Below are 11898 nucleotides of genomic sequence, written 5' to 3'. Positions count from 1 at the left end.
CAACCTCAGAAGGACCTTTCTCCAGACTTCAAGAAGAATGTACACCCTATCCCCAGCCTAGATTTCTATTCAGCTGAATCTCTTTCTAAAGAGAAAATCAGCCAACTTTAAAAAGGGGGAGGGGGAGGTGCTCAGGAGACAAAACACCGAATTTTAATTGCATATTTTAAATTCCTAAGAACTCCATCCATACCTTAAATACTTTAAAGCATCTACTTTTTTTTTTTCCTTTTTGGTACTGAAAGCAGAAAAAATATTGAAAGCTGCAAACAACAACAAAAGGTATTTCCACATGGTTAGTGCGGTCTCAAGAGGCCATGGATGCTCGAGCCCAGTCTGGCCGGCTGCTCCTCGAGCCCTGCAGGCCCACAGTCTGGTAAGAGAGCACTCATGAGCAATCTCTGCTCGCTCCCAGTCCAAACACTCGGCATCACACACCACTCGGTACGTTGTTCCGTTTCCTCTCGGTCTCACTAACGACACACCCATCACTTTCCGTCCTATCTGCTGCTAAAAGACAGGGGACAGTGCTCGTGTGATCACACCAGTACACAAATGACACAAAAGGACACATGGAGTGACATAAAATGGCCAGGCACCAAGAGGATGAGAGCTAACAGTGTGTAGCATCTAGAAAAGCATCCTTGGCTTCTCTATTATCCTTACTGAGCTGACCCGACATTAAAGTCTGCACTCAAGTCTGCAGACACTCCCCATCTGCTACACCTCAATGATGTCATCTTTGGCAAGCAATAAACTTTGAATAAGACACTTGAACAGAAAAAGGACTGATAGGATGGTTGCCAGAAGGAGAAGGCACCAATTCCAAATGTACAAGCACCAGGTACAGTGATATGAACCAAATCTCTCGGAGCTGGGTGGTGATGGTGGCGGCTGGGGATCAAGAAGAGACGGGCGCACCCACTTCCTGGGACTCCAATGCTGAAGGCTGAAGGCAGAAAGCGCTGAGGTCCACGCTCCCGTTAAGCTACAATGTCCAAGGACAGTTGCTGCAAGTGAGCTTTTACCACTTGGAAAGGAGAAGAGGGAAAGAGTTAGGGGAGAGAGAAGGGGAGAGAAGCCACCTGATCCATAGCCATAACTGCCCTCTCTTTAGGGAACCGGAGTTGCATCAGAAGCTTGGTGATGGAGGTTACACGATGTGGTCTGCTGATGGGATGTGATTTCCAAAGAAGCATGATTTTATTTAGGTGGCTGCCCCAGAAAAGAAGGGGAGAATCTTTCTAGAAGGCCTACTGGGCCTTCTGAGAATTACACTATGCACAAAGTAGAAACTGCAGGCCATGCAGGAACAGAGCTGGGCCTTTCAAGACTACCTGTTCTGAAGCTGTTGCCTGGGAGAGCTGCCATTGTTGGGGCTCAGGGGGAGCCAACTGGAGGGTAGGTCCCAGACTCGAGGGAGGTGTGCAGGCCGTGGGTCCCCCAGCCCTTAGGCAGAGTGAGATGCAACGGAGCTCTCTGGGAAGTCGTGCCAGCATGGAGGAAGGAGCAAAGGATTAAGGCAGATGTAGCGAGGACCGGAAGTGTATGCCTTTTTTGGTAATAGCTGCTTGTCCACAGAGATGTGATGCAGATGGCTAGGTGATGTCTTGGGATACCTGATATCTGGATAACGTGTCGTCCATACCAAGTGTTCAAAGCTACCCATAGTTTTCATGAGGCAGATGCATATCTTACGTCGAGGACAGAAGCAGCCTGAAGGAGGGAAAAAGGAAGGAAACCAGTGAGAGCCACGTCACAGCACACACTGGCTCCAGGGTGCTTCGAGAGGGAGAGCAGGCATGCGCTCACCAGACGTGCACTGGTGCACGGCATTCTTGCTCCCAGGCAGGGAGGTGCTGATGTACCCTGGACCAGCTTTTCTCTTTCTAAGCCTCAGCTTCCCTATCTGGTGAGGTTGTAGGATTATAATGCTTCCTCTGCACGGTTAGATAAAATAGCCAGGGGCATGTCACCACAGCACTGGGACAGCAGGGCCACTGGGGTTTGCCTGTGGTAACCATTCCATGCACTGTCAGAGGACCGCTGTGATACTGCCCCCTGCTGGAGCCCTGGCATATAGAACACTCCTCCTTTTTTTTTTTTTTTTTTTTTTGTTCTTTTTTCGAGCTGGGGACCAACCCAGGGCCTTGCGCTCCTAGGTAAGCGCTCTACCGCTGAGCTAAATCCCCAGCCCCTAGAACACTCCTCCTTAAAGGATGAAAGCATTTTTACTCAAAACTAACTATCCAGAGGCATGGCGTCTTACTACTGAGGAAGCAGTTGAGCTACAAATACGGAATGTAAGAGTGCGGCTCTCCAGGTGAAATGGCGGGTAAAGAACTGTTAACTAACTAAAGCAGGCACTCCTCTCTGGCCACACACCCATTCTGATTTGGTGGCGATCTCTAACCCAGCCGCTCCATCACCCTCTGTGTGGGATCGTAGACTTCCTGGTCTGCTCTCCCTTCTTAGCTGAAAAAGTCTGTAAAACTGACAGGTCTTTGTGCTGGTGGCACTTGGAGGAATTCTGATGTCCTCCAACCTGTGAGGACAGAGATCCCAGTTGCTAGAAACAGGATAAATACGAGGGTGAAACCAAGGCTCCATCCCTGAGTGCTGGCCTCACAATTAAGCAGCGCCCTAACAGGTAAGTCCCCAGGCTCTTGGTGAACAGAAATCGTTACAAGCCAAGTCTCCTTCTGCAAACTAACCTTAGAGCACAAACAGAAGGGCTGGCGATGGCTGGCGACGACGTGAGGAGCCCAGAAGGGGGAGGGCCGGAATGGAAGAGTTCACATCGCCAACTCTGGCGACCCAAGTTTGATTCCCAAAGCTCACAGAGGAGGAAACAGTGGGAAGAAGGTATCCAGTTTAAATGGTCAAAAGACAGAAGGACATGCAGGTGACGCCCTGTGCTCTGCCCTGCTGTTGTATTTCTAGAGAGGTTGAATGAAGTCACAGGGAAGGTCCAACACCACAGAGACGCTCTAACGGGCTACTAGGGCATGCGTCATCAGTTAGAGGGCACAGCCACACTGAGAAGGACAAGCAAGGGCCATCCATACAAGAGGTGACAGACAAGAAAGGAAGCACTCAAGGGAGACCTCAAGGAAGGAACATTAACAGCACAAGGGAGGTTCAGCCTGGCAGGACTGAGCCAGGCTGAAGAGAATGACGCCAAGCTCCCTGCAGAAGAACCGGCCTCCTGGTACACCAACAGCCCTAACTTCACCCTCAGCTCTGCACCGCCTCATCGCTGGCTCACTGGGAAGCCACAGTCCTACTGATCTTGTTTCCAAAACCTTGGGAACACTGCAGGAAACGTGCTAGAAAGCCTTCATTTTCACAAATTCTAACTCCTTTTCTCCTCGCCTCTAATTTTTTAAAGGTCACATGTTTCTAATGGAGCAGTCAATACCCAAGTGAAACTCACTGCTAAGGCACAAACACCCTTGTTTGCTTAACTGTTAACATGCCTGCTGGACGTTACTGCCCCTGCACTGGGTAAGTCAGGAGTGCGGCTCACACGGTGAGGTGCAGATTTTGTGCACACACTACTGAATAAAGTCCTCACGGACTGAATTCTCAGAGCGCTGTGTTGAGAGGCTTTTCCTTACACACACCTTGGCCTTGCACAGAAGTGACCTCACTTTCCTTCAAGGTATTCATTAGTGCGTTTAAGAGAACAGAGCCCAGAGCCCAGAGCAAAGGCCAAACAAACACAAAACAATCAACTCCAAATCACTCCTGAATGGTTTAGGAAAGACATCGGAAGTGAATTTCAATCCTTAAGTTATTAAGCCAGTGGACAAATCCAGGTTTGTAACAACTCCTAGCCTTGGCCTCACATGCTGCTTCCGTAGGAGGAGGAAGAAGAGCACACGGGAGTAGAGAGAGGCAGTAGGTAAGCAATCCTGATACCGGTGGAAGAGCCACCCTGACAGCCCTGATGAGATGGATGTCACATCTCCAAAATCGCAGTGCCAGGGGGTGGGGATTTAGCTCAGCGGTAGAGCGCTTGCCTAGCAAGCGCAAGGCCCTGGGTTCAGTCCCCAGCTCCGAAAAAAAAGAAGAGAAAAAAATCGCAGTGCCAGTCACGTCACATTAAGTCCCAGCAACCACAGGACCAGCTTAAGCTAGGCATCCCTCCAGACAGCCTGAGGCCTGCAGCCTCGCCTAGAGGGTGAGCAGCCCTTGACAATGGCAGCACTCGGGACTACTGACGGCCACTCCTCGGCAGGCTCTGACCGTCTTTTACGAGTACAGAAGAAAGCCAGGCTGCAGTGAAGGAGTGGGGAGCCCACAATGTTGAGCTGCCCGAGGCAGCACGGACACTGCTGTACTCACAGGTAAGTGATGCTGAGTGACTGGCTCTGTAAGGTGCTTCAGCAGCTACAGAGCCCTGAGCACGGGTACAGGGAGGAGACGGCCCGGCCCCTCCCACACTCACCTCATCTTCCTCCTCCTGGATCTTGACGGAGCTTTCCGGGGACTTGGCAGGCTTCTGGTTGGTGGGCCCGTTGGCCTCCTCTTTGCCATGCTCGGCTTCCCACTCCTGTAAAACTTCATCTATGCTGAAGCGGCGCCGGTAATTCACAAAAAAGTTTTTCACCTGAACAACTGACTTGTTCCCGATCACATCTGAGATTGCCTGAAAATCCCGCCCGTATTTCCTAATGGCTAAGGACAGAAGAGAATATTTTTTAAAAAATTTAGTATAGGAGAAAAAAGTTTAAACTTTTATTTATCTATTTACTTTTATTTTATGCATGCGAGAGTTTTTCCTGCATACGTGTCTGTGTACCACACGGGACCCTTGTGCCTGCAGAGTGGAATGAAATCTCGAACTGGAATCACATGGAGGCCCTCGGGAGCAAACCTGGCTCCTCTGAGGGAGCAGCAAGCGCTGTTACCATTTTTTAAACAGCACAACTGAGGCAGGAGATGGCCGAGCAGGTAAAGCACTTACTGATGGACATTATGTTACAGGAGCAGAAAAACAAGGCAGTCACCTTTAGAGGTGTCTTACAGATGGACGACGGCATAGAAGCTTAGTAAAATCCTGCCTACTGGAGACCTCTGACGTCATACACGCGAGCTGCTGTGGACGTTCCGCTTGGCCTGTTCAGAGTTCTGGTCTAAAACATTCCCTTTCTTCTTCTCACGCTCACACTCCCTTTGTCCTCTGAGATTCCTGCTCACCCATTCAGAGTGCAATGAGCGAACTCTAAAGTAGAACGCACTCACAGCTTAGACAACTGTGGCTTTCACGCGTTTAAAAGACAGGAAAGGCCTAGGCCTGTAACTCCAGCCCCTGGGAGTCTGAAGCAGAGGGATTCTGAGTTCCCAGCCAGCCTGAGCAGAAGCTGAGACTTTCAAAACTAAGCGGACTGAGGGTGTTTCACAGTGGTGTAGCATCTGCCCAGAATGGCCCTAGGTTCAATCCTTAGCAACCACATGGGTGCACACACACACATGGCCAGGAGACGGAGCTGCTGTGAGAGCAACTTCAGAGTTAGTTTCCATGCACTAAGGAGAGCCCCCTCGTACCTTGTACGGCGAGAAGCTGCTCTTCTGTCGTCCAGCGTGCGTTACATTTCTGAATAACCTAGATATCCAAATGGATTGTCAACTTGTTACATCATCTTTATGGAAGCTCAATGAATTTTTTTCATGTCAGGATTTTGATACAAACTTGGTTCCTAAAATTATATCTATATCTTTCCAAAACAAGACACATTAAAGATATGTACCAAACAGATACCAACATTTCAAGCACATAAACTCCACCCTGGTTCTACGATCAATAGAACCCTACCTCCGGAAGTCGATAAGGCTCTATCCCACCAGCGAGCTTTTCCTTAAGAGCGCTGTTTGTCTGCTTCATGTTCTGAATCTAAGAGAGAGAAAAGAGTTTTGTTTTAAATAAATGAGAATTGGGAAAGTCATCTCTGATGGGGAAAAAGGACAACCATGACAGCAAAATCCTTACAAGCCTAACTCCAGATGTAATGTCTTCACCTTCTCACAAATGATCTTTTTCCTATTTTTTGCCTGACTTAGCACACTGAGTTTTATATGTATGCATGCATGCATACATGTATGTCATGAGACGCAGAGAGGAGGAAAGAATTCAGCCACATTCTTTTTAATGCCCCGTGGATACCCAAAGGAGACAGACAAGTGTGTCCTTGTCCTGCAGCTCTCAGGATAGGACATTTCCCATGTGTGATGGGGTGGACCTCTGACTTTTAACATTCTCGTTTTTGAAAAAGCCACAGGGGGTTGGGGATTTAGCTCAGCGGTAGAGTGCTTGCCTAGAAGGGCCCTGTCTGTTCCCCAGCTCCAAAAAAAAAAAAAAAAAAAAAAAAAAAAAGAAAAAGCCACAGAAGGAAAGACCAGAAGTGAGACAGGAGAGCACCAAAGCTTCAGGAGGGGCAGGCATCACCAAAGAAAGAAATCGTTTCTGCTTTTGTTTTGTTTCTCAGTCAGGGTTTCTCTGTGTACTCTTGGAGGTCTTGGAATTCACTCTGTAGACCAGGCTGGCCTTGAACTCTCAGGGATCCCCCGCCTCTACCTCCCAAGTGCTAGGATCGCCTGGCTAAGAAGAAACCTTACTAGTGAAGTAACATTTAAAGCAAGACTTTAGGAAAGACACGGCACACCATTTAATTCCCCTTCCCTGTACTGGACAGAAGCTTAAGACCTGACTCTATCACTAATACATAGACAGACAGACAGACAGACAGACAGACAGACAGACACACACACACGCGCGCGCGCGCGCGCGCACACACACACACACACACAGCCCTGCTATACCCTTAATACAAGAGTCTTGCTACGTTCCTAGGCTATCCTGGACTGGGCTGAGCATGCTGCCCTCCTGCCTCAGCCTCCTAAAGAGCGGAGACGCAGCTCGTCTCACCAGGCTCTGCTTTCTGCCTTCATTTTTGCCTCTTTCAAAAATTAGTTTGAAGTGTTGAGTGTGGCCATCAGCAGACAACTCTGTACAGTTGATTCCTCCTTTGGGGCTTTGGGGGACTTAGATGAGTTTCATCTAGGCGATTTCACTAGGCCCCATCTGGCTTCTTAAACAGCCTTTTATACCAACGTATTCTTTTTTTCCTTTTTGTCTGTCCTGTGTTTTCAAGATAGGATCTTACTATGTAGCATAGCAGACCTGAACTTGCGGTGGCCTCACACGACCAGAGACGGGCCTACCCCTGCTCTCGTGTGCACGACTACTTCTGGCTTCTACACAGTCTTTTAAAATTCCGTTTTGTTAAGTGCTTTGGGCTGGGTTGTTCTTTGAGATAAGTTCTCACTTTGTAGCCCATGCTGGTTCTGTCTCCAACTCACAAGTTTGGACTTAGACTTGGAGACCAGCCCAGGCTAGGGAGTACGCCTTGTCTTCAGAAAACCCACCAAGGATAGGTAGAGAGCTAGAACCCAGGGTTTAGAGTTACAACAGACAGTTTAGTGGTCAACATAGTTGTCAACTGGAAAGGAAATTGAGTAAGAATCAGGATACTGCTGTGTGGCATTTAAAGAAAAAACAAGCCATGTACCGATGTAGCTGCCCTATTGCTCCTCCACCCCCTGCCCCCAAACCTCCTAGGTAAACATACCATACTGTATCTTGTTCAGGGGGACTCTTCTGTCCTGTGAGACCACTCATTCTCTCCTCAGAACCTCCTGCCACAAGCTTACCCACTGAGAGGAGGACACTCTAGCCCCAGCCCTCAGTCTTCAAAGTTATGCGGCTCCTGAAAGCCAGGAGTAGAGTATAGGCTTCTGGCAGAAGCCTTTGTTTCCCCTGCTCACAGGGAGAGAGAGGCTGCTGGCCCCACCACCATCTTCTTTTCTTATAGCCCTATATAGATTCAAAGAGTTCAAAATGGCTTCTGTAGCTTTCAACACAGCAACCAGTGAGGCTTCTTGAACTGGTCAATCATGTATTTTGTTCCTTTGAAGTGAGTCTTTCCTTGACATACCTGCAAAATTAGGTTCCTAAAGTTACCAATCCACTGACTGGCTGCCGTTTGGACTCTCCAAGTGCATCTAAGCTTCTGTCTCCTCATGACTATGTTAGGCTCTAAGCCCTCCCTCTTCAAAACTGCCAATCTGAGTAGTTAATTTAAATCAAAAACACTCTCATCCTTGACCCTGCTGAGAAAAGAGTGTCCCTTCCTTTTACAGTTAGCATCACCCCTGCATCCCCACTCAGCAGAGCTCCCCCACTGTAGGCAACACCAACAGTGTCCTAGCACAGCAGCCCAGGCAGATCAGACTGTAAGGATTAATCTTCTCATTTGAAAAGAGGTCTCTAGGAAGATTAAGTGAGTCCCCTAAGATCAGAGCATAGCTGTGCTGGCAGCAGATTAGACTCTGGGAGGATGCTTGCCCCTTGTCTGTGCTGCCTCCTTAAACTAAGGAAAGGCAGAGCTGTCAGTTCCACCATCTGGAGCCCGACCACCTCTGACAGCTGGCTCCCCATCACGCAGCCTCATCAACCAAGAGGAGGAGGAGAGACAGGAAGAGCAAAGGACAGAGAGGGGAGAAGAACACCGACAGATGGAAGGCCTGCTCTAGATTGTGAAGCTGACCATGATAAGTCAACGTTATAGCCATGAACTCGATGCATAACTGGTGCTATGCCTGCAGTCTCAGGTACAACTCCCATCACTGACACACTCTCCCCAAACACCTATAATAAGAGCACCCCAAATGTACCAAATATCTTAGAATTGAAGGATGTGTAAGCCTTGCACATCAAAAATGATACAACACAAATAATTAAAGATCTGTATAGGTGGATGGGGAATATCATCTCTAATCAAAAAACCCTATAAGGATAATAATTTCAGGGGCTGGAGAGATGGCTCAGTGGTTAAGAGCACTGACTGCTCTTCCAGAGGTCCTGAGTTCAAATCCCAGATGGCTCAGAACCATCTGTAATGGGATCTGATGCTCTCTTCTGGTGTGTCTGAAGAAAGCAGTGTACTCATACATTAAATAAATAATATTAAAAAATATAGTAATTTGAGAGCTGGCAGTGGTAGTGAAACATGCCTTTATCTAACAGGCAGATCTCTGAGTTTGAGGCTGCCAGGTCTACAGAGCGAGTTTCAGGACAGGTAAGGGCTACACAGAGATACTGTCTTAAAACAATATAAAACAAAACAAAAGGTATTAATTTAATAGCTGTAACAAAATCTTAATCAAAATTTGAGTAGAATTGCTTTTTCTGGAACTGAAAAGGTGATACAAAGTCTTAAGGAGAAAGGACAGGGCCAAGGGTAGGAGAGACCTAGCTGGCTTCCCTACCACACACAGAACGCATGTCACAGACCAGGGCATCAGGCATTGGTGAAGGGCAGACAGCAGACCGGAGAGCATAAACCCAGACCTGCCCACTTTCAAACAAAGGTCTCAATGCCCCACAGGGGAAACTTTTCAGTAACCAACAGTTGGTCAAATAGATGTTCGCACTCAAACACCTACATGCAACACCACACCCAGAAACGGACTTCTCAGTAGGCTCGAGGTCAAAGGTCAAAGGCTGGGCCAACAAGGCTTAGATGACATTCTGCACAGGCCCTCACCTGAGAGAGGTTCTTTAGGAAGATGAACTTATCTTATGTGTACAGGCCTTTGCCTGTACTGTCTGTGCCCCTGCAAGCTTCTTTCTTATCAGCACTCAAAAACCTACCAACCTAGGAAGAAAAAACATGGGAAACCGTGCTTCTTTAATTAATTTCAGAAAATACAGTTAACAGGAGTAGGGGAAGAACAAAGTGGTAAATTATCCATGAGATGGATAGGAAAGAATTTAGAGCTGGAAAAAGGGCAGCTCCATGAGGAGATACAGTCTGTGGCCAGCCTGAGCTAAGTGGCATGTCAGTGTTAAATAAACACACTCACCCCTAAAATCAGTCCAGTAGAAAACCAAGGACAAAGACAGGGTAGACATCCTCAAAAACGAGGACAGCCTCAGGGCTGACAACTAAGTGGCAGGTAAGCGATGTCAATGAAGCCCAAGGAGACCTCATCACAACACACCAGAGAAAGGCCACAATTTAAAGACAAGTGCTGGCAGCAAGTACAACAACCATTATCACTGGAGACGGCAACGTCACCCTGAGGAGGGTCAGCCATGCCTGGGTATGATATTTCTGTTGTGACAACTGGGGGGGGGAAGGTGGACAACAGTGAGTAGGAGGTAGGGAGGTGGTGCCCAGAACACACAGGTCAGTCCACAGTGGACTGTGGGTGGGAGGGGCTGGCACAGCACAAAGTACGTGTGAACTGGAAGGACGCTGAGGAAAGCCCTGGACATAGGACGGACAACCTGTCGTCCTCCGCGGGATCTAAGGGACGCGCTCTACAGAGATGCAAGCACACAGCCCAGATTCATAACTACTATGGGAACAGCTTGTGTAACAGCCCCAATGCAAACAACCCAAATGTCCACCACAGCATATGTACTGCTAGTGGGTGTTTCTAAAGAATGAGAAAGAGCAGATCAAAAGTAGAGCTTTATAAAACACGGCACATCTCATAAAACCCCAAAACCATCCCCTTAGGTAATACAATAGAGGCAGACTGAAACAATCCCAGACGGTTCTTTTAACGGTGGTGAAAACCAAACCCAGGGCGTCCCACAAACTGAGCAAGTGTTCTACCACTGACTACATTACAAGCCTCAGCCCAGAATCTGCACTTCAAAATCGCAACAGCAGCCCTCTCCTGGGAGGCGGCGAAGGGGTGAGAGGTATGATGGAGTCTCAGAGCTTGAAGGGGATGGTGGTGAGGGCACTACAGGCAGTGCTCTATCCCCGACACAGATAAAGGTTACTTGAGTGTATTATACTGTAAAAGTCAGTGGTATGCACACACACTCACACACGCGCACACGTACATACGTGCACACGTACATACGCGCACGCACACACACAAACACAAACATATGCACACACATACACTTTTTATTTATATAAATAGTCATATGAATTTCTCTCTATAAAATGGCTCAGGGTTGGGGATTTAGCTCTCAGTGGTAGAGCGCTTGCCTAGGAAGCTAAAGGCCCTGGGTTCGGGTCCCCAGCTCCGAAAAAAAAAGAACCAAAAAAAAAAAAAAAAAAAAAACAAAATGGCTCGATCTAAAAGTAACTTTAGAGGGAAGGGGCAATATCCAAGATGACCCACCCAGCTCCTTAGCCAGCAACAGGCTGTGGAAGCCTGGCAGTCGAAGCTCAATCCCTAGACTCCATAAAAAGGCAGAAGCAAAGAATCAACTCCAAAAGCTGTCTTCCGAACTCATACACACAGCATTTCACCTTCCCCGTGTCTGTGAGGGCATCTGGTGTGCAGGCTGACGTCTGCACACAGGCTGCAGTACCTGCCGTTTGATGGAGACCAGCTCCATGTCCAGCTGTCTCAGCACCGTGGTCGCAGCAGTAGCGTTAGCAGACACAGCCTCCACGTCTTCTTGGGAAAGAAACATGCCTTTTGGAGGTTTCCTCTTTGCTCTATTTTTAGCTTGTGTGCTATGTTTTTCTTTTTTGACCTGAGGAACTGTCTCAGTAGGGGGTACCTGCGTGATATACATATTGGGTAAATAAAATTAAAAGGCAGAAATGTCAAAGTAGCATTTGTCATTAACATAGCCCCAAACAATCTAAACCAATCACCATGCTTATCTAAGCGCCAACCACTTAAAGATAAACTGTGGCTAAGCACAAAGAACATTGCTTTCTTCAATAGAAACATTGTATTCTTCCTCGGCTGGCCTCTGTGTTAAGGAAAAAGGCAACAGGAGAGAAACAACAGTCTGAATTCTCTCTTGAGCCCTGTGGCCACTTAGATGGCTATGTGATAGGCAGATGAAGT

The 11898-nt window shown here is 47.9% G+C and overlaps 1 protein-coding gene across 1 annotated transcript in view; it reads right to left on the bottom strand.

Moving 5' to 3' along the window:
• Positions 1-1553: 1553 nt before the first annotated feature.
• The window catches only part of Rcor1 (REST corepressor 1), a 75212-nt gene continuing 64867 nt past the window's right edge, over positions 1554-11898 (bottom strand). The window contains 5 exon segments of the mRNA XM_032908482.1: positions 1554-1716; positions 4454-4683; positions 5554-5611; positions 5822-5899; positions 11408-11602. Coding sequence (XP_032764373.1) covers positions 1675-1716; positions 4454-4683; positions 5554-5611; positions 5822-5899; positions 11408-11602 — 603 coding nt within the window. The 3' untranslated portion in view covers positions 1554-1674.

This window comes from Rattus rattus, chromosome 7, assembly GCF_011064425.1.
Source record: "Rattus rattus isolate New Zealand chromosome 7, Rrattus_CSIRO_v1, whole genome shotgun sequence".
Classification (NCBI taxonomy): domain Eukaryota; kingdom Metazoa; phylum Chordata; class Mammalia; order Rodentia; family Muridae; genus Rattus; species Rattus rattus.
This window is presented reverse-complemented; position numbering and strand designations above follow the sequence as displayed.